Consider the following 23236-nt stretch of genomic DNA (forward strand, 5'->3'; position numbering starts at 1 on the left):
TATTCCGAATGTGAGCACTCAAGGTGCTTAAGGAAAAAAAGTTCAGATCATCCCCTGTACAGGATATTACAGCAGGCAGAAAATGGAAAAACCTTTTAACTGATCTAATCCATCCCCTGGCTGCTACAATATTATTCCTTCCATACCATATATTACCCGCTGCCTTTTCCAGTCCGGCTTTAGCCGTTCCAAGCCATGGTGCTTCTGCTATTTCCTTTCTGAGACACTCCGATAGACCTCAACGCTTGGCGCTTACTCTGGCTCGTACCGCTTTTAAATTTAAGCCCGTACCGACACTCCCACTTCATACCAGGGTAATTGCGTGGAGATTTTCCCAGGTTGAACATTCCTTCGGTGCTAGTATGTGCGTGCACGCAGAAGCACACGCATGCAGGCGGACTCCTTGCACACGCGCATTAACTTTTCTCAACACACTTAAGAAGCGACTTTTTGCTCTTGTGTGAAGACAACCGATGCGGCAACGTGACATGGGCAATGCACTGCCCCGTTCTCTGCCTGGCCTTTCTGTGTGATTATTTTATTGCTCTACCACAGCCCCAAAATAACGAAGGATGAAGTAATTAAAATAAAAGTTGCATCTGCACGATCAGCAAAATTCTCTTTCTTACAGGAAACAATGCAGGATCACATCCCGGAGCCCTTCCTCGGTGAGAAGCGTCTGCGATGGAGGAGGAGAAAGCCTTGTCCCTAGCAGGGGCGCTTCCTTGCAAGCCAAAGGAAACCAGGGCTTACTGATTGCTCCATAAAAGTGCTTCTGTTGGTTTTCGAGTCAGCCCAAGGCAGATCAGTTCAGGTAAACATCTCTGAACCAGCAGCCTTTTCCCAGCAGCAAGTCACTGCCCTTATCTACCTGAAATGACTTTCCCAACAGGTGGGCTGGGGCGCTCCGCCTGCCTGCAGCCCCCAAGCCATTTGGGAAGGCTTCTGGTCCACCTTTTTCTCGTGCAGGGACCAAGTGCTCTCACTGTTTTTTTTTTTTTTTTTCTTAATATTTGGACATTTCCTATTGGACAAAATACCAAGGAAGGAAATGAGGGGAAAAAAAATGCTGCCGTTTGGAAACACTTTTTCGTTGGCACGAAAAGTCCTTGAACAGATGCCCTGTCCACCATTAAATATTCAAGACGTATCCTTGTAAGAGAATAAAGCCCACTCGACTTACAAGCAAAAACACAATGTGTTCTTCTTAAAAAAAAAAAAAAAAAAAAAAAAGATGCATTTGAAGATTCGCGGGGGGGGGGGGGGAGGGGATAAATAAATAAAAAAAGGGAGGAGAAGCGGCGCGGTTCTGCGGAGCGGCGCCGGCCCGCTGAGAGCCGGGCGATGGCGCGGCGCCCTCTCACCTGCTGCTCAGGTTGCCGTGCCGTGGAGCCGGCGTGCAAGCAGCAGGCGCGAGCTTGGTGGACTGCAACTGATGAGCCCGGGCTAATTCGGGGGTGATTATGTAGTTTACTGGACCACTAAACCTCTTTAAGCTTGTAATTACTGCCTATTTGAGTAAAGAACATTCAAAAGCAATTCGCCGCGTCGTGCCTGCCGCAGCTGGAAGCAGGCTGCCAGCAGGCTGCGGGGACATTAAAATCCGCAGGGACGGGGACTCGCGCGCGGCTCGCCGGCGCTCGCGGCGGCAGCCAAGCGCGCTCCGTTCCCCCTCACCTTCCCTGACCAGGCGCGCTCTCAAAGGCGCAGTGAAAACTATAGAAAAGCCATAAAGATGACAAATAACGGCGCGTAATTGAAAGAACTGCATTTTAATGACTCTCCCCCTCTCCCCTCTCTCCTTACATTGGCTTAAAAAAAAAAAAAAAAATCGAGCCTTTTTGCCGTGACAAGGGAAAGGCAAGGCAAGGCCTTTTGCGGAGGAGGAAACGCACCGTTTCAGGTTGAATGGGTTTTCTTCCCTCTGGAGTTTGGGCCTTTGGGGATGTTTCTGAGTTTCAGACGGAAAAAGCCGGCCTGCAAAGCGAGCGCGGCGCAACCCGCGCTACGCGTTTGCCGGCAGCGACTCCGCGGCATCGTCTGAATCACGGTCCTTTCACGAAATCCTCTAAGAGCATCACCGAAATCCCAGCCTGTACAGCCCCCCCTCGCAGCGCCGCGTGGCTCGCGAAGGCCGCGAGATCCCCCCCAGACCATCGCAGGGGAGCTCCCTCCGCCCGGCGCAGCCCCGGCCAGGGCGACTTTCGGCGACCAGCAGCTCCCCCTCCGGCTCTCGAGCCGCCTTTCGAGCCGGGAGCCACGCAAGTCCGCGTTTTCAAGCGCGCCTCTGCAGCCAGCCAGAGGCAGGAAGTTATTAAGAAAATGAGCTTTTCTGCACGACTCGGAGCCTTTGGAAGGAAGAGCAGCAAATACCCTGGGAGCTACGACGCAGGCAGAAGGACTGGCCACGGCGATTTCTGCAAGCGAGTAAACCCAGCGCTGGAGAGGGTAGCTCTGGCCCTTCGAGCAGCCCAAAAGAGGTCCCAGTACTGGAGCCGGGCGCTGACACCGCAGGCCGCTCTCCCCGGCATCGCCGGTCCACGCGCGAGGTCCGCCGAAAGGGGCTAAACGCCCCGCAAAGCCTCACGGGCCGCCTGGGGATCCCAAATTCATCAGCGTCCTCCGGCTTTCCCGTCACCAGCCGCTGCAGCTGCCCTGCAGGGCTGCTTGTGTGTGAGCAGCAAAAATAAACAAATAAAATAAAACAAACCACGCCTGGCAATGCTTTTGATGCATTAACCCTTGACTGTAGGTAAATTTAAGAGACGAGGTCTCTCTCTTCATCTAATAAATTGCCTTGTTTCAAAAAAAAAGCAGAGATTTCATCTGTAATAATAATCTCGCTACGGATCTAGAGCGAGGAAGAGAAAAACCACACGCATGCCTGAGCGTGCTGCTGTTACCAAACATCAGCTTTTAAACGAGAATATAAAAACGTTAGGCAAGTTTATTCTTAAGAAGCCTGTAAATTCCCTGCCACAGCGCTCCTCGGGCTGCCCCATCCACGTGCCAAAGAGCCACGGGCTTACAGGTTATCCAGATTTTGCTGCTATTAATATTCCTGCGGGAAGATCTGCTTGCGCTGTCACAAGCTGCGGAGGCGGCAGAAGGAGCGATCCGGGCTCTTCGACGCACGGACGCTACCGATCCCACGTCCGCCAAGGAGCGACGCGCGCAGAGCCGAGGCGCAAACTCAAGCGCAGCTCACCCGTCCCGGAGCCGCTTTCCGCTCGGCGGCACAGAGGCAGCTTTTTTCAGGTGCCCCCTTTTTATGCAGCCGCAACCCAGCGTTTACCTCCCTGCTAAGTTCCTTCTCCATTATTTTTACCTGAAACACTTGACTCCCTCCTAAATTACGTTCTTTGGACCTCGGCTCTAACGAGCTTCCTCCTGTTCCAACGGCCCAAGTTCAGCCACGCTGCATATATGAATAATACAGGCAAGTTTAAACTCTGTAAACTTGACTAAGCAATTCTGCTTTCTGGCTAGAGAACACATTTCTCTACACAAATTTACAGTGTGAAATCTCTTTAACTGGCTTCAGGGTGCAGAACTGTGCAGAAACGCCAGAGCTTCTGGCCAGCCTGGGCTAAAATTTAACTCAGAGAGCTGAATTAAGAACTCTGGAAAAGAAAACAACTGCTCTAATTAATTATTTATCTCACTTAGCAAAGAAATCTGGCTGCTAATGCTACAGAATACAAGAATAGGATAAACGTGAGTTTCTAGGATGATATTTTTATGCACAGAAACATGCACCAAAAATGTAAGATTAAGATCTCTTGAGAGATGTGAAAACCAGATCCTGATTCACTCCTAAATCTCTGGACTTAACCCTAAATTAACATGCATTTGCCCACAAGTTCACTGTACACTGAGTCCTAGCTTCAGAAATACCAGGAATTAAAAAGACATGGATGGTCTCTAGGATCTGCCTCTTCCATTTTGGCAACATGCTCGGCTTGGGAGCTGTAAAAAAACACCTTTTCGTTTCCAGCTTCACCGCAGCTCTCCACCGATTTCATGTAGCTTCGCATAACCCTTTAGGGGGCCAAGTCGGTCCTCTCACGCTGAGGGGTGCTGGGACCGACCTTGCATCTCTGTGGGAACATTCATGGCGCAAACCCTCTGCTTGGCTGCAACAGCACCAGCCCCATTGCTTGCAAGGAGGCTTTGGTATGAAGTTACGGGGGAGGAGACTCCATTGAACGTGGTGGGGAGAAAGGGACCTGCATATGGGCATGGAAACCTCCAGGTACCATCTTGCCTGGAGTACACAAGGGGTATCAGCCTCATCTTTGCAAGGCGAGGCCTTCAGTGGGCATCTCCTGCAGCGTGACGGATGGAAGACACCAAGATAGCTGTTTTTGAAAGGGACTCTTCAAGAAAGGCCTACAAGAAGCAGCCGGTCACCCCGTCCCCAGGCAGAAAATCCACTGCCTCGTCTCCAGCACGGTCTGAGCACACGGTCTGACGCACGGAGGACGCCTGCACAAACACTCTCGCAAAAGAGACAACGTATCGCGGAAGCAAAAGCATTCAGACGTCACGCTGCTTTCAGCACGGTTATGATGCGATGGCCATTAATAATTCATGAAGATAATAGCACGTAATCAATTAATTTATTTTTCAATGCTAAGCTCAAAAGCCCCCTACATGCTTTCCCCTCCTTTCTGAGCGCAACTCCGCTTTTCATTTACAAAGACCTAAATGAAAGTAGCTAAATACCAAAAAAATGTCACTACTAACAAGTCATAAAGTAAGAAAGAGAGACCAGGCACATTTGATCGTGTTTTATACACAAACCTTTCCAAGATGACTGCTCCAATTAAAAAAAATGTAAAATTTATCATTTTGATGGTACAAAATGATGAACTTGACTATTATATGCATATATTTTGTTTAATGGCTTCATTTATTTTAATAACAAAGAGAAACTAGATCTTTACAGATGAAAGCTTTATTTCATGGCTCCAGTGCAACTGGGATTTTTAAAATCTGTGATGTTAACCAAAATGTGATAATGGATGTTCTCAGGGGCCCTATTTTATAGCAGTTTATGCAGAGCCCAACTATACGTGAGACATTACAAACATGATGTTTAGACCTAGTTTAAGGAAGTAGGACTGACTCTCGTGTCAGAGGCCCCTGTAATTGTTTCTTGTTTCTCTGAGCGGTGACTTTTTCAGGAAAGTGTGGCGGTAGAAATACTGTGACAAAGGCATTAGCTCTCTGAAGACTTATTATAAAATCATATTGAAAGGCACTGTTAGTGGGATTCGGGCTGGGAGGGACCAAGAGCGTGATCGCAATATGATTACTTTATGTGTAGCAGGCTGCCTTGAAGGGTTCATTGACATCCAGAAGAAGAATAAAAAAGAAATACTAAAAATTAAAAAAAGCTAATTCTGCTACCATCTTTATGTCAGTTAATTCCTAAGACAGAGCTAATCAGAAACACCTCATCAAACTTGATCACACTCCCTACCAGTCTGAGGAACTTCTCATCTATTCCATTTTTGTTGTCTACTACGTGTTCATTTTGATGGGCCGAGCGCATTTCAGAGCTCATGCGTACGCAGCACGAAGGGTGCTCTTAATTTGATACACTGCATTTATATATGTATGTAGTATGTAGTATTTTTTTATATGCACGCAGAGGCGCGTCCATGCAATCCTGCAATGGCCCGCTGGCAGCACCAGCTTTGGGGACGGTGCCCCGGCCCAAGACGGCAGCTCGGGATCAGCGGCTGCAGCATCATCCCAGGCTGCGCGGCAGCGAGGCCCCAGGTCGGAGCTGCCAAACCTCCCCGGCGTCGGCAGCCGATCAGCAGATGCAAGCACATAGGCCCTGTCAGGTTGACATATCATCCCTACGACAATGTCAACGAGTATTAATGTTCAATTATCTGTCCTAGAAATAACCCTCGCCTTTATGCATTGTGTAACTGCGCGCGGGGCACTGTGGTAATGCGAGCGACAAGGGCAGAAATGCCCGCAATAACCCAGGAGCTGTGAGTTGGTTTCCCAACATCGTGCTGACACTGCCTCGCGGTACTGAACGGACGCCTTCCCCCTCTCCTTTCTTTCCCCCCCCGAAATGTGTGTTCCAAGGACCCCGCAGACCTTAATTCTCTTTTTAGCATGTTGCATGTCACCCGTTTCTCTAAGCTCGCTAAGGCATCCTCGGAAAAGATAGTATTTGGATTTCATGCCCGCGCAGAACCACGAGGAGTTTGCTTGTTTGTTTTTATGGAGGACCATAAGCTGCCCATTACCAGGCAGCCTCTTTTTATTTCCCGTGCTGGGGAATATATCATTTACCATCAAGCCAAAATGTCAACAGCGGCTTCTTCTAGTGCGGTGTCAAGATCAATTCAAGCCCAAACTGCAGGGCTAAAGCAATTTGTCCAAGTGAAACATTACAACCGCCCTTTGGTAAAGCAAGTTAAAAATAAGGCCCCCAGCAGAGAGATGATTTGAGGAACAGACACGAGTTCATTCCACCTGGCATCTTTTACCACCGTTCAAATATTAAAATTATCGATCGCGTCAGCGGAGGCCAGATTCAAAGCTGGTTCCTGCAGCAAAAGAGCTTAGCAAGGACTTCTCCTTCTAAATCAGCGCTATGGTCAAATTACGTCCGACTCGGATAGGCTGCAAGGCAGTTTGCCTGATTTCTGTTACTATGGCACAGCTTCCTTGAACTAACATTCAGAGGTTATCAGCTGTAAGTTATGCTTGCTAAGTCTTCTTATACAAGGCACAATTGGAGGGAGGGAGTGGGAGGAAGCTGGGTGATAACCAGTGCCAGCTTTGAGATAAAGCCTTCCCCCTAATCTCTGTTTATTTAGACAACCATCTAACCGCAGCGCCCGGCGTAAAAAGAGCCCAGGTGTATGGCTACAGGAATTTCGCCTGCCTTATCAAGGCTGCATTGTATTTTGGGGCAAAACGAGGCATAGGCATTTTTGGTTTTGCTTTGTTTTGTGGCTTTTTTTTTCCCCCTAGATAAAGAACTGTAAAAATTTAAATCACGCAGAAGTTCGAGTTTTCATTGTCTGGGTTTGTTTGGCCGGCAGGGCTTTGGTTTGCTTTGTTTGGTTTGGAGGGAAGGTGATTGCAATAAAGGACGTTTCAGCCAGTACTTCTGCATTTCGAGAGGCTCTGGAGGAAAAGGTTTGCAATTTAAGAATGAAGACTCTGCTTTGGAGTATTTTCTCCCAGCAGGAATTCAGTGCACTTGGAGTAAATACACGCATTAGGGGATCAAACTGAGGCAAAGTCTAAGGAGTGCTTTAAATGCAGCTCCCCGTGCAGGAGCTATAAAGGTGACGGGCACGGCCCCCAGCGGGCAGGCACGGGGCGTGCGAGCACCCCGCCGGAGCCAGCGCTGGGTCCCCTCTTCCAGGGCAGCGGCCAATGCGAAAAAGCCAGGCCACCAGGAAGAGCAGCAAAAAGCTGCAGGAGCACCGAGCCTCCAGGTTCGGGGCAGTACCGAACCGCAGCATAAAGCCTGCATGCAGCAAATTTCCTGCTGTTGGAGCCCAAAGTTGCCTCCAATATATTCAAAACATTTCCCCGCTCTCCTCTTTACTGATAATTCACCCCATCGTTTAACTCAATCCTTTTATGCAGGTGGAAGCGATGAATGTTGCTGAGTGCCAGCTTTTTTGGTCCAAGATGAGTAACCCCAAGGAGCAACTTGCAGCCAGTCCCAGGCTCCTGTCAGCCCTCATAATTGATGGTATTTTCACTGTAAGGGGTGGGGACTGGGACACGTTAAGGCTCAACAGGGGAAGTAAACTGAGCGAATTGACTCAGCAACTCTGTCTTCCACCACGGCTTCTAATAAGGATAAACTGATTACTGCCAAATGTACTTTAACATCGTAGGGAGCGAGAGAGGAAAGAAAAAAAAATCAATCTGTTCAAAAGAAATAAATGCAACACCAGAATCTTTCAAGAGCCAACTTTTCTGTTTCAAAGCGCTGAAGCGCACTTCGGCCACCGCCATTTCCTTCCGAGCTCAAAGTGATTTTGCAGGCTTGACCGGCGAGGCCTAACGCCGCCCGCCGCAAAGCCGGCGGACCCTCGTCCGCTCGCGCTCCCGAACGCCCCGTGACCTCTGCAGCACGGGCGCGCACGGGAGCGCTCGTCCCGCGTTTCCGAGGCGTGGGGGTTCACGCCAGCACGTTTTCGCGGCGTGCCCGGCTCTGCCCCGGGCGACGAGGGCGCCGAGGCAGAGCAGCTGCCGCGGGGGAGACGCCGCTGCCCGAGCGTCGAGCATCGCCGGCCGTGCCGGTCGCCATGGCAATGGACCGGGATGCGGGCAGGCGACACGGCGGCGGGGGGCGGAGGAGGGGGGGAGCTGCCATCACTCCGTCCGCTCTCCCTCGGCCATTCCCGCCGTGCGAGCGCGGCCGCAGCGGGCCCCGAAGTGACGGCGTGCCCTTCTGCAATGTCACCGAGCAGCGCGCCCGCCGCGCCGGGAGCCTTTGTCTTCTCCTTCCTTTCGGGAAGGGAGCGCGGAGGAAGGCGGGGAGCAGGAAGGCAGAGAGCGCCCCCTCCAAATTTAAAATCGGAGACACAGTCAAGGACCGACAACAACAAAATAAAAACAAGTAGGGTAAGAAAAAGACGCCTGTTACCTAAACAGCGGTAAAACCGAGCGGGAATTTGCACCGCGAATTAACATCTGAAAGGACAACGACTAGGCTTTCCGCAGAAGAGCTGCGCCGAGGAAGGAGGATGCTCTCGAGAAAGCCTAAAGCTCTCTTTAATATTAAACGTCGCTCTTGTGCATCAAACGCATCCGCTGCTCCCTGCGCAGAAGCAGCCGCCTGGGGTGAGCTCGGGCTAACTGGCAAGGTACGCAAGGCTGTCACCAAAAAGTAAACAGGGTAAACACGCCGCTCCGCCTGCACGCCGGCACGGGAATCAGTGGCCCAATGTGTTTTCACATCGCTCCTTCCAGAGACGACACAAAGAGACAATTAACTCGGTTTACTTCCCTGCTGCCTTCCTCGAAGTACTCCAAGAAATGACAAAAATCATAGATGGCAAATATTATCTCATCTAGAGCTATTCTGTCTAGATGGATTAATCACAATGTCTCTATTTTGGGATAATTTTTACTCATCCCGCCTCTGCAAGCTCGCCAATTCCAACAGTGGAGCTTGCAGGAAAGGGTGAGAAAGATTTGACTGGGTGGTTTCCTCACTTAGCTTATCTTGACCACGCGTTTCATATTTTACTTTGTGTTTAGTCATACAGAATAACCCAATTTAACAGCTTTTCGATGCATTGCACAGACCCTTTCAACATTTGGAAAGCCATCATTTAATGATATTTAATTTAGACTCACTTATATGCTACATTTGCTAGTTAACACACTCGCTACGTGGCTATACATTTATTACATCTGCCCCGACTCCGCAGCGTGCAATACACTCGGCATTCCCCGACAGCGTCGGAAATGTTCAAGTTTGCTGCTTGAACATTTTTAAAACTGATTTACTGTTGCAGAGAAACAACTACGCAACTAATCTTCCAGGACAAATGTAACACATAAGAACAACTAAACTGAAACGTATAAATTCCATATATACTTAAAAATACTATTGTCTGTAATTTAATATAACAATATTTCTAGGCCTATAACCTTGCACGCAGAGGCAATTTCCCAAGCATTAATACTTAAATGGGTCATATGCACCACATCTGTCATTCTGTCCTGAAGTCTATGAGGCACAACCAAGACTCTGCAAGCCTATTGATTTTTCTAGCATTTGCTTTAATTTACTTAACCATTGAGAAATCCATCAGTACATAAAGGGCAACTGTCCATTACTGCCTCATTTGCAGACATTCTTTCCCCTCATTTTTTGGTAAATATTTCCCCTCAAATCGCTGTGTGTTTACAGTGTAAAAATGAAGCCGGAAAGTGCTCACACCTGTTTCTGTTCAGTAACTGCTGCACTGAGGTATATGTAATGTGCTTAAAGATAGAATAAATATCTAGACATTATTACATCTGTGTGCAAAGGGTGGTAAATTAGATCCTAATTACATTAACAGGGATTCTGCCTCCCAGCTTAAATTTTACATGAGCACTCAGTAAAAATCCAAAAGCTCTGCTGTGGTTTCTTTACGAGCTGGTGATTACAGCTACTTCCTATGCGGTCACTAAATATTCTGTTTACAAATAAATGAAGAAGCTTTGAGCCAACTTGCCAGGGTAATAATCCGTTTTCTCCCCCAGCAAACCTTTACCGCACAAGCATGGCAACAATCAGAAGCCTGGGCTTCATCTAATTACTCTATCACATAATTTCACAAATTGCCTTTTCACTGGGGAGCCAAGTGCAAAACACGCTCACAGTGGGATTTCAGGCAGCAGCTTTCATTTACTACTCATTTCTTGTTAAATTAAACACAAGAACACCAGTTGTGTGAAAGAAGTCAAAAAGAGCGCTTGCAAACGAGCCAGACAAGTGTGTCTTACATTTGCACCGCTCGCACCGAACAGCCCACCGGCGAACAGCCCACCGGCGAGCCGTGTTTGTAGCGGAGCCATCGCAGCCTTCAACCCTTCCGAAGCGCGGTGCGCTTTCGGGCGCGAGCCCGCCGCGCCTCGGCCGCGGGAAGCGGGCCGGGCAGCTCGGCGAAGCCGCGGGGCCGCCCGGTTCAGCCAAGCGCCCCGCGAGAGCGCGGACCTGCAGCTCCCCGGGGCGGCTGCTGCAGCACCCTCGGGGCAGGGTGCGCCCCGCGCTCTCCTCCGCCCCAGCCCTCCAGCTTCCCGGGGAATGAATTCGGCCGGCGCAGCGGCAACGCAAGGGGCACGCAGGTAAATCGAGCCAAGGGATGGATCGCACCTACGTAACCAGGCGCGGGCGGCCCCCCGAGGCGCCGGGGAACCGGGGGGGCTCGAGGGCACCGGCCCCTCCGAGGACCGGACCCTGCTAATTAGCCGAGCGCTAACAAGGCAGGATGCTCCTCGAGCAGGGAGGAACATGAATTATTTGGGAAATAATTGCAGCCAGCGTAGCATTGCCAGTGGAAGTGAACCCGGGGTTACGTGCCTCTACGATGACATTTTTACATCAACAAGTACAAAACTAAAACACGGCCATTAGTAATTAAAGCCGTTCCCTTCTGCCGCACCAGAGCCAGGAGGTCAGGTACCGTTTTACATCACAAACCGGGCCTTTATGCCCGTAGATTTGCCAGCATTATCTGCACAGGGAGAAGAAAACATTAGCAGCAGCTGTCTGTGTGCTTCCACATTGAAAATCCTATTCATACAGACAGGTGGAGTAATTTAAAAGCCAATGTGGTGCAATTTTGATGCAGCTAATGCCACTGTTTACTAAAATGCCACCATTACTACTGTTTATGAAAACATTACTAAAATTACATTTTATTCATAAGAATCCAAAGATTCCAGTTATTACTAGCTTCAAAATTATTCTGCTCCAAACTGTGGTTAACAACCCTCCAGGGCTTACAACCTGCTGCGCTGACGAACCTGCCGCTGGATCCCAGCTTGGGGACCAACGGCAGCGCCGCGCGGCGAGCTCTCCGCGTTTTGGCAGGACAAATTAGAGACAAGCCTCTCTGGAAGGCTGCCACACAGCAGAGAGCAAGCTTGCCTACGAACACCAGCAGAAGACATTTGGATGTCAGGCACAGGGCCCGACACTGAAATCAAAGGTTCATCCCCACTCCCAGGCGAGCGCGGCACACCTCCGCCATCAGCGCAAAGTCCACGACGAGCGAGACCTGGAGCTCTGCCCCTGGACCCATTCGTTAGCCAGATCCATCTCATACCGCAGTCCACCCACCTTTCCGAAAGTAGCCCCTCGGGCCCTCTAAATCTCTGGCTGACATTAATAAAGGCAGCCTAGGAAGAACAGCTTCACTTCAAAGCTGACTTTGGAGAATGAATGTTGCAAGCCACCTAAGGCAGAGTCATCTCCTCGCCTCTCCCCTCTGACTTTAAAGAGATTCCCGTGCAACTTCCCACAGGCATACGATGAACAGATCCTTATTTTTATTAGACTATCATGCTTTTTGCATCACTGATACAGAGTATCACAGAGGAAACGTATTTTGCTTTTTTCCCAACCCCCCAAAACACATTTCCAAAATATTTTATGTTGTACAGGCTGAATTAGAATGGGTCAGCCACTAGCCAAGAAAGGACCATTCACACTCTACCCAAAGTCTGCAAAGTACCTTCTGGGTAGAAGTTTCTGGTTCATAAAACCGAAGATCTAATGGCAAGTCTCACAGAACTTGCCTTATTAAAACGATGGCCCACCACTGAAGTGAAACGAGTAAGCTGCAATGTATTACGGGTCTAAATCAGGAAATGATGCAAAAGAGGAGGTAAATTAGATAACTACATCTTAATTCAAATTCTTTTCTGCCTACTTACCCTCTCTCTACACATATATTTAGCACTACTGTTAAGTTACAGAGTGAGGAGCTGGAAGTGTCAAGGTGAGTCCGATCAGTATGTTTGTTCACATACAGGAAAAACTGATTTTCAGCTGAACGTTTTTGGGGAAAGGATATCATTGTCCCTGGGAAAATTTTTTCATCAACAACAACAACAATCTTTCCACAACAAAAGTTTTCTGCAGGAATTGTTTATGGGTATACAGTAAACCTAATACAGGAATAGGGCTCTCTGACCCTACGCAAAGGGAAGAAGGTGTAAACTGTAACAGAGCAGATGCCATTATGCAGATGAAGACAAACGCAGGAAAAGGGAACTAAAACTTTTGCAATGGCTAGAAAGCCAATTTATTCATTTTTCACTGCCCGCCCTGGAACCGCAAACACGCAAGTTTACCCACTGCTGCACTCACCACAACATCACTGTTCGAGTTCACTGGGACGTGGGATAAGTTCATGCAAATGGAGCCAGGATACCCTGTGCCAGAAGAAGGGAACCTGTCTTAAACAACTTGACGTATCAGTCCCCAATCTGACCCTGTCTGCAAGGAAGCTTATCGTACGCTGCAGGTTAACGCACATTTTGGCACTTCACCTGATCTGATTAAGGTTTCACCAGCGCTCTGCTAAACTCCTTAAAGAGTTAGGAGATTGCCAATAAAAAATTAACTCTGGCACTTATATGCATAAGCATATCTGAGAATCAGCACAGCCTCTTTTGTAGGAACTGTGTCAGAGGACAAGCTAAACAAACAGCTAATAATGAATAACTGAGCCCACGAATTTCTCCTCATTTCCTGCTCGCGAACTGCCTACCAACATACTGCTGTTTCCTTTGGTGCATTCAGTATTTCAAGTTATTTGCCAAAATATTTTCGTGGGTCCTTCCAGATTTACAAATTGGTGCTCAGATTTCCCCTCCCTTTTCCCCCCCTCACAAGGTGATGCTTGAATTTCCAGGTATCGCCTTTGACTGCAGAAATACAGGAAGCCACACAACGCATTTCCATTGCTCGGCTGGAGGAGGCTAACTTCGGAAACGAAGGCGCACATGTGAACTATCACAGCTGCAAATTTAAGAAGAAAAGAGCGGGTGGAGAAGAAAGTACTATCTACTGTTGACTTTAAAACCCTTATTACTGCAAATGGCCTTGCTAGTAAACTCATTTCTGAGAACAGAATAGTTATGCAAACAAAAGGAATTCTAGTACAACCAGAACAAATGTAGTTTAGCATCTGAATTAATCTTTATCATGTTGCAACTTTTCGGTATTCCCTCGCTTCTGCTGAGATGTTAAATTTGTCTTGTGTGCGTATACTAATGTGTTTCAGCAGCTTCCAAGTAATTTGGATTCTTTAACGTGCCGGGGGCTCCCACACAGGTATAACAGTGCCTCCAAGGTGGAAACTGGGGGAAACTGGCAAAAAACTATGCTAGTCCCATGGGATTAGACTCTCTCTCAAGAATCAAATCCTGCTTCTGATTTCAATCAAAATACTTCCCCTGATCGTTGTTATTCCTGAGACCTACGAGAAGGTCAGGATGAGATGCTTTGTACCGCGAAGGTTAAAACTACATGATTCTTGTCTTCATTAGAAGTGAGACTGAATCACTGATCTGTAAAAACAGCCGTTACGACTACGCCAAACTTTTCAGCACGAAAACAGCTAGAACGAGGAATCTGTTTTCCTAGAACCAATTGACTAACGCATCCTACATTTTTTTCTTCCTGGTCTAAAACAAAAGGTTTGTAGAGTGCAGCTCAGCATTGACAATTTAAATAACCCAGAGGACAGCGTAAGATCTCTGTATGAGACGCACACTTTCCAAGAAATCATGAAACTGGAATAACAGCAGCTTTGCTGAGGGTATTCCAAAAAAAATGAACCGTTTTTTTGAGAAATGGCAGTTTGTCTATGTTAGAAAATGGAACAATCCTTGGAGGCTATGCAGCGGGTCAAAGCAAAAAATCTGAGGAAGATTAAAAAAAAAACGTTCCAGCTTTTGACAGTCAGCGTCCTCCATCAAACTCTGGGAAGGATGAAGGGTTAAGAAGTTAATTCAAACCGAGTTACCTAAATCCTGTTTGTCCTCCTTTCTGGAGCTCTCAATTCAATTCTGACCGAGCCTTGGAATAATTATCTTCTCCCTTAATGAAATTTCCTGGTTTATCCAGTTAGAGCGTATTGCCACAGCACCTCCGCCCGTGGAAGGGATCGTCCGAGCGTCCCCATGCTTTAGGCGATGCCAGGCAGGTTCCGTCTCGCAGCCTTGGGCTTGGCGGCAATCGGTGCACGGGCGACCAAAGGCCTCCTGCCACTTCCGAAAGCTAAAATCACGCGGCCTGCCCAGGGATTTGGGGCAGCTGGCACTGAGAAGCCTTGCAGGTGTGTGCGTGTGGGGAAGTTTTTCTACAGCCTTGCCCACAATAAAATCAAGTGGAAGAGGATTTGGGATATTGGGATAAAGGGGAGAAAAAACGAAAAGAAGATTCCGAGTCCGGTGTATGGACAGACGAGCCCTGTTGCACGGAGGAGCTCCAGGAGCCCTTCAGCACCTGCAGAGCGAGTATCAGCTGGTGCAGGATGGAGGGTCATTTTCAGCGGTGCCTGGGGAATTTTGTTGTGGTTTTGTTTTGTTTTCATGTGTCCAAACCCTCCAGAGAGGAGAACAAAGAAAACCCTCGCAGTTTTTAGCCAATCGTTTCCCCTTTTTGTGTCTTTGGCAGCCTAGTTTTGTGCCCGTGCGCCCTCTCGCTACGGCCCTTTCCAAAAAACGGCCGAGCAGCGAACGCGGGAGCGCAGGCAGGGAGCCCGGCCACACCGGTATTTCAGAGCCACGCAACAGGCAGGAGAGGGCTCGAAAGCCACGTGCTCTAACCTTACCTTTAAGGAGTTGCTAGCCCATAAAATAATCAGACATAAATGAAACATAAAATTCAGCAATGGGGTAGTTCTGTTTTGCTTTTTAAATAGCAGCATTATGCCTTTAGAGTTGCATAGTCTTTAACTCGGTTAGATCATTTTATCAAGTAGTTCCTTCAACAAACTCAAATACCACTTTCTAATAAATTCTTTTATTCAAATGAGACTTTTCTAAATAGATTCTACGCTGCTTATTGTATGTTTTCGAGTTTATTAGTGGTATCAGGTGATCGATTAAGATTCAAAACCTAGACATACAATGGAAAGAAAACCATTCATTTTTAATCTGTAAAATCAATGTGTTTCAGTCAAGTCCTTTACTTTCCGCTCAGTCTCCCATTTCAGTAAGATTTAACCTCTTTAGAAAATTGTTTTAGAAGCAGTTAAAAATAATGATTAAATTATGGGATTTACATGAAAGAAATCCTTGGCCCATTCATTTTTTAAATCATGGTAATTTGTTTTTTAAAAGGTGTTTGAAGTCCTTGAATCTACCTCTGGGCACCATTAAAAAAATGTTGTTTATAATCCCCTAATGTGCTTAAATAAAGCCTTCAATAGTTTAAATTGTTATTAAACATCTTTTGGGATTGTAACTTTATGGGGGGTTTTGCCTGATTAGATGATGAATGTGAAGATCATCAAATACTCATCACATAACAAACCAATTACTCTCTATAATCCCCCAAATGAGGTTTGAATCCCAATATTTTTAATTAACCTGGATTTAAAGTACATAGATGTTCCACAATGAGTGGACAAACACTTGAAAAGAGACATCCCTCCTAAATTCTCTTCTTCTGGTTTTAAACAAAAAAAAGGAGGAATTACTGGGACAAAAGCATGGTACAGGTTGAAGCAGAAACTATTCCTGTTGCCATAATTAAATTTACACAGATCTTCTGGTTGTAGGTAATGTGGTTTTCCTTCCCCTCCTCCAAGCTTCTCCCTCGTTTTGCCCGCTGAGCACCACTCATTACAGTGAGATCTTCTCTTGAAAAACAGTGGTGCAATACGATCCCTAACTGTTAAGTGATCAAAATAAATAAATAAATAAATAGAAAGGGCCTGCAAAGTTTTGCCGTGCCGAGGCACCCCTGAGTTTACGCTCGGTGCAAGCTCCGGGAGCCCAGCTCCAGCACGGGACCTCCTTGTGCCCTTCCACGTCTGCTTGACGCCGCTCTGCAAACACCAGCCTAATTTTTGTCTCAACTTTTATGGTCGCAGGTCAGCTGTAATTTAGAGATACTTTCGCCTCTTGACTAAGCTATAGTTTTTTGGGGGGAGGCTTGGTTTTGGTGGGTTTTTTAATAGTAAAAAGCCACTCCTCGCACCTCAGATTTACCACGTTTCCCCAAGAACAGATTTCACACACCTCGGTATTTCTAGGAGATGGCCGCTGTCGTCATTTGCTGGCATACACTTCAGCGAGTTGCGCAGCTTCGCTTTGCTAAACCAACGGCCAAACTAGGCAGCTATTCCAACGCGGACAGTTAATAAATTTTAAGTCGGAAGAGCAACAGTTAAATCCAAAAACTACACAGTCCTAAAATGCGAGTCTGGTCACCAAGATGGGTATTGTTTTAGCTGATTTTTTGTTGTTGCTATTATTCTAAGGGGGTAGGGGAAAGAAAAAGCAATGGGAATGAATTTATGCCCCGAGGTGTTCCTGATTATACCGCCTGCGTCCGCAGAAGCCAGCAGCCCTCGCCTTCGCTCTGCTCATCCGTCAAAATAACGGGGGGTTGCAGCCCAGCACCGAGCCGCAGCTATCGCCCCAACAGGCCAGCAACCACGGGGGCTCTGGCCTCGCGTTTGATTTCTTTTCCTTCAATAAAGGGGAGGGAAAAAAAAAAGAAGAATTTCCTCCTAAGTGGAAAACGAGAACTAAGGGACAAGCCTTCGGAAATGAAGTCAGTACACAGAGGAAGACTTAATAGTCTTCGAAACGGAATAACTGCATAGAAGGAATTAAAGCAGCCCATACACTTTTAAAGATTTGTAGTAGTCCTACACGTATTTTAAATCATTCCAACCATTAATCATTAGTATGACAGACACAGCAATTACTGTCTATTTTGTTTAATTCCGTGCCATTGATGTGTATTAATATTATAATTGTGAGAAATTTTTTTGCTCTTGAAAAAGACAGCTCCCAAATAACAGCCCAATTAGGAGCGAGCGGCAGTCAAGGGGCAGCTGGGTCTCGCCGTGAACCGGAGCTCGTTTCTTCCCTGTCATTTCACGGACAGGAAAGCGGAGGCAGGGCAAAACGCCGCTATCACCCCATACCCGCGCACGCCGCCTCCATACCGCCTCCTCTTTCGGGAAGGACCTTGCGCCCATCCCAGTGAAGTTCCTATTCACTTTAAATAAATAAATACATGAATAAACAAAGCCAGGCCTGGCAAGGCATCAAGCATTCGGCTCGCCTACGCCTGCACCGTCTCGGCATTTCTGCCAGCTCCTGGCAAAGACGCATTCCTAGCTGACTTTCAGAAGCTCAGTTCCTGCCTCTGATGGGCTACAACCACCGAGCTGAGGGTTGGAGCCACCCGGCATTCAGCCACCATCTCCCAAACTGCTGTGCTGGAGGGGCCAGAAGAGCCTTCAATAACCCTGCCAGCGGTGCCCAGCTCCCCAGAGCCAGGTACGGCGAGCCATCCCTCCTGCTCAAACTCTTGCAAGCACCTTGGTGGCCATTATCATGAACTGTGTGCAAACAGCATCACTTCCTCGAGGAAATAAGAGATCTGGGGGACATGATTTCCCCAAAGAATTGCCTAAATAGGGGGTCCTGGGCATGGGAAGCTGTGGCTGCAGCGCACAGAGTCATATGAGCAGTCACAGTCAGAGGTCTAGACATCCTCAAAAGTGAACTGGAGTCTTAATTTCTTCAACTTCTCTACCTCCCTGCTCCTTGGTTCCAACATTTGGGCTGGGCATTCAGAAATAACGAGGTTTCCTTCTGTTCGGCTAAGCTGTGACTCCTGCATGTTATCAAACCACGGGCAATAATCTCCCAGCAGGACAGTGACTGTGAACATCTCCGTTCCAAGCCATCTGAGCATCAAACCCAGGTGAGTGTCTCACATCTGCCTCTCTCCTACCCAGGAAGGGACTTGGGAGCCTTCCGTGGCATGGCTGTTCATGCAGAGCTTTGTACCTTCTGTTGGCTCGGGGAACCACCTCAACTGGATTTTTGGTGGTAGAGGGGGTCAGCACCTAGAGCAGCTTGTTCAGCCTATTACACAGTAGTTTTCTCTAGCCCTCACTGCAATAATATTAACATATTATCGCCTGGCAGACATCTTCCTCCACGCCCAACACCCCTTGCTTTTCTCAGTGCACTTGCTCTCTGGTGCTTCTACTGATGAGGTTTTCTAACTACTAGCCTTCTTACTCCAGCAAGAGCACTCATTACTGAAATACATGCTTGAAAAAGTCTACAATATTCTGCTGTTCTCACACATTTTAGTATCAGGAAACTGTCCATGACCCCAGCTAGAGTTCATTTGACAGGTCTGTCCCAAGGTGGTCCTGGCTAGAGAAGGTTGGGCTGGGGGACTGGGAACCAACTCAATTTTGTTGAACTGATCAGACAAGCCTTAAGCTACCCTGACTCTACCAGAAAGCTGCACTGCGATAAATCTGTGCGCTTCACCTGGCCGGGCTCATCTTGCACAGGGGATGGTGGATTTTTAAAGCAAGATTTAGCTTAGTGCTGTAGTGTAGAAAAGGCAGTGCCTTTATGCATATGTCCTAGGGGTTTCTGTATTTGAACTTTCCAAGAGAAGAGGCTATCTTACAAGCAGATGCCCAGATGGTGTGCCCAAGGGGCAGCTGCCATCACCGCAGCAGGCACCTCAGGCACCACAATTTTGTCTCTTATGCACCACTACTGCACAGCAAAAGGATGGAAGCCCACCTGCACCCTACACACTAAACTAACAGCAAGTGATGGGGCCCATTCTCTGGTCCCGAGACTGCGCACAAAGTCAGTCACATGGTCTGGTCAAGCCCACACAGCTAAATGCTCAGCACAGGGTGGCTGCAGTCAAAATGTCTTTTGGGAATTGTCCTTGCTATCTTCTGAAATGTCCCCAGGAACTGGCTTAAACTGTGGTATCTGGCCAAGGCTAAGAGCATGCCAGAGACTGCTCAAGCGGTTTAACAGCACAGATGGTCCTAAGGTCCTGCACCAAGGTCTGGGCCACGTTTAATTTACCAGCACAAACACAGCAACAGGCCATTTCCAAGAGAAAAGTGCTAGTAATAACAGCAGCAATATATGCTTCTTCTTTCATAATTCCTCAGCAAAGAAGAGCAGTTGCCAATTGTCCCCTGGGGTGGCTTGTCACCAGACCACAAACCAGCTGACTCTGCCGCAGGTGGGTATGAGTGTTCCCACCAGTATGGCACCCTTAGATGGTTTGGAGGGCAGGTGCCCTTAACCTCACATCTACCTGCAGAGAGACACCAGGCTATCAGACTACCGCAGGAGAAGACCTGGAACTGGGGAGTCAGCCTGGCTCTGCCAAACCAAAAGGGATCTCAGCTCTGGGGCGTGATGCCCTGAGCACCATCAGGAAAGGCCTAAGGGGCTGGCAAAGCTAGGGCAAGGCCAAGGCAGAGTCTGCTGGAAAGAGGGACTAACAGGGACATATCTGAGGCCCTCTCCAGATGAGGAAGATGAGTGTGCAGGCAGGAAGGTTCATTCATAGTAACCCAGGGCTGTGAGGGAGCAGAATTCACGGCCTGATCCCAGTGCTGACAAGAGTCACGCTGGATATCTGGTTACTCGGCTTGGCTGGGGATGGAGGGGCGATCTGTGCGAGTATTTCCTCTGGTTTATGAGGACACCCTTGGCAGAGCTCCACTGTGGTTGGGCAAGTTGGCTGGCTTCTTATTTCACCCTGACCCTAACTACCGGCAGGGAAGAGACTCAACTGCTGAAATTGGAGGTGAGAGACGGTCACTACTGCGTGCAGATTACCGACAACTCTTGCCTGGGCCTTATTCTTCCGCCACAGAAAAGCACACACAGAAAATCTCAGGCTGAAGGCCTAAATCTCCACAGTGAATGAAAACACAGTGACAGATCACCATAGCTTGATGAAAAAGAAGAATGGCATTAGAAACACTTTTCGAAATGCTAACATTAGAAGGTGTGGCACAAAGTATAAATTCTTTAAAGGAGCTCCTGCATCCAGCTTAACCCCACGTACCTGTCCAGAAGTTTTATTACTAATCCCAGAAATAAATATAGGTAACTGTGGCAACAGAAATAGCTGCACCCTCCCCTCCCCTTTATGATGTTAAATACAGTAGTGACTTATACTCTGAGAACGAGAAAGACTCAAAGAAAAAAATGGACTTTTCTATTAAACCAGATACATTCAGACCTTTCATTGTGAAGCATCCGATGATCTCTCACAAACCTCTGAAAAAGGTCTTTGTTTTCTTTTGCTTTGCTTTTAATCTCTCCAATCATTTTCTGAAGTTCTCCAGAACACAGAGCCATGGGCCAAGCGCTGCTCTTTGCTACAGAGCAGCGATGCCCACATAAGCTAATGGGAGCTGCAGCTGCGTGAACAGCAGGGCAGGCCAGGTCTCCGAGGTTATAGCATGAGCTTAGCCACACTTCATGGCAACATCCTTTAAACAACTGCAACTCAAACCAAAAATCTAAAAGCAACACACAAAAAGCCCCCCAAACCATAAAAACATACGCTCCATACTCTTCCCCTGGCATCTAGCAAAAGAGACAACAACTATGCTCAGAAAAATTCCCTGAACTGCCTGTCAGTAACATATTACGCATTTCTGCTTTCTATGGCTACTACAACTATGACATTTTCCATGTTTTATTTTGCATATGTGATCTAGAGTTCACTTACTGTTAGATGCTGGAACAGCCATGCCCTCATGATATTTGTGGCTACTTTGGGAAAGATGCCACGCTTTTTATGTCGCTTTTTGTCCTTATCTGGATCATCATCATCACCTGTGCTGGGGGAAGCTACACTGTTGTCCAAGCCGTCACCTGTAAATATAGTGAATCAAATTTTGACTTATGCTACCTTTAGACACTTCAGCCGAAGCCTGGCTTTGGGTATAAACTGCATCAATATTTAAATGAGGTATAAATTCTTTAACACCATAATTCACCAGGGTTTGAAGGGATGGGGGGAAGAGACACAGAGAGAGAAAGGGTCTTATAATTATATTGGCCCAGTTCTGGTTTATCCTGCAGGACAGTGAGGCCATTTCTGTGATTGGATTCAGCACGACAACCCAACGAAAGGTGCTTTTTCAAAAAAAAAAAAAAAAAAAAAAAAAAAGGAAAAAAAGAAAAAGAAAAAAAAAGATTTTTTTTTGCAAGCATCCTGCTTGCAGAAGTGGGAAAGGTGGGTTTTCTTCACACTGAGTCACTTCCCCAAAACTAATCTGATGTTTCTCCCAATCAGCTAGTTTGGCTGAGATGGCAGTTAGGAAAGTGTCAATGGTATCTCATCCCCGTGACGTGTGTGAACCTTGGTGCCACGACCCACTCCGGGATGCAAAGATCCGGTTAGAAGAGCTAGGGTAGATGCAGCTCTCTTGTAACATTGTATCTTCTCCTCAAATTCAGGAACAACCAGAGAACTGGGGCTCCACTTACGTTACATATTTCCTAGATGTCCAACTTGCACTGGCTTTTCCTGGGATGCAGGGATCTTAAGTGGCCTCTATTCTCCCCAGCCCCAGCCTACAGAAATTCATACTGGGATAAGTAGGTACCAATTTGACATACACTGCAGGAATTAAAGCCCTGCTTTGTGCTGGTGCACCATATCCGTAATAGGTGTCTGCTCCAGTTAAACAACAACTGATCCAGAATGAATTTCCTTAATGCAGAGAAAGTCTTAGTTCCCATCACATTAGCAACGTATCTACGGGACTATACAACTGCATAGCAGCCAGCTTTTGTCTGGGGCATAGTAACGGGCTGGCAGTCACTGGAAAACAAAAGTTGCAGCGCCTGGCCAGATTGCATGCAATTTTTGTTTCAAACTCGGAAAGCAGTTTATAAACAAGTCAACATAGCAATTTATTCTTTTTTGTGCTCTGCATGTGGATTGAGCGGTATATTCTGGCTTCCAAAGACACTGCATTTGTAACTGCATGGAGCTGCGATGCAATTAGGCAAGTGTTCCTTACACCCCCAGGCAAGAATGACCAAGAAAGTCAGCTGAATTGGGCTGAATCAAAACTACTTCTGTTAGGAATAAGAAAAAGTGTAGGCTTTAGACTGTCAAAATTACGATTTGTTAAACAACTTTTATCACAAAAAAGTAGTTATTATTAGCATTATGTCCTTAGCATATTACTGACTGTGACAAATTTATAATTGTCCTTATGACTTGGCCCAGATCTTCAATGAGATAGTAACCTTGAATAGTTACAGAAACAAACAAGATTTTTATGAAGAAATCAGATATCTGATAAATTCTTTGAAAGCCCAGTGTGTAAAAAGGGCTTTTATACAGAGAAGCAATTCACCATATAAAATAATAATTCATAAAAGAAACATGAGCAAAGGAAACAACTCAACAGCATTTAAAATTCCACGGGCTAATCCACTTTCTGTCTGCGAGAGGCAAACAAGGAAAGAAAAAAAAAAGAAAGAAGTATTACGCATTCATTGATTAAAAAATGAAAAGCTCCTAACTTAATGACACTGCCCTTCCCCACCTCCCTGCAATTGTTTCGCCCCTCTTTTTTTAAAACACACTTTCTCCTCATTTCAAACCCCCTTCAGGTTAATTTAGTAGGCATTGCCTGGTGCCTGACGAGAGGAGTAT

The 23236-nt window shown here is 47.1% G+C and overlaps 1 protein-coding gene across 1 annotated transcript in view; it reads right to left on the reverse strand.

Annotated features, from left to right (window-relative positions):
• The window catches only part of MEIS1 (Meis homeobox 1), a 95608-nt gene that overhangs the window by 25198 nt on the left and 47174 nt on the right, over positions 1–23236 (reverse strand). Inside the window, 1 exon segment of the mRNA XM_062571415.1 lies at positions 21290–21435. Within this exon segment, the coding sequence (XP_062427399.1) occupies positions 21290–21435 (146 nt within the window).

The sequence above is a fragment of the Rhea pennata genome, chromosome 3 (assembly GCF_028389875.1).
Source record: "Rhea pennata isolate bPtePen1 chromosome 3, bPtePen1.pri, whole genome shotgun sequence".
NCBI classification, from domain to species: domain Eukaryota; kingdom Metazoa; phylum Chordata; class Aves; order Rheiformes; family Rheidae; genus Rhea; species Rhea pennata.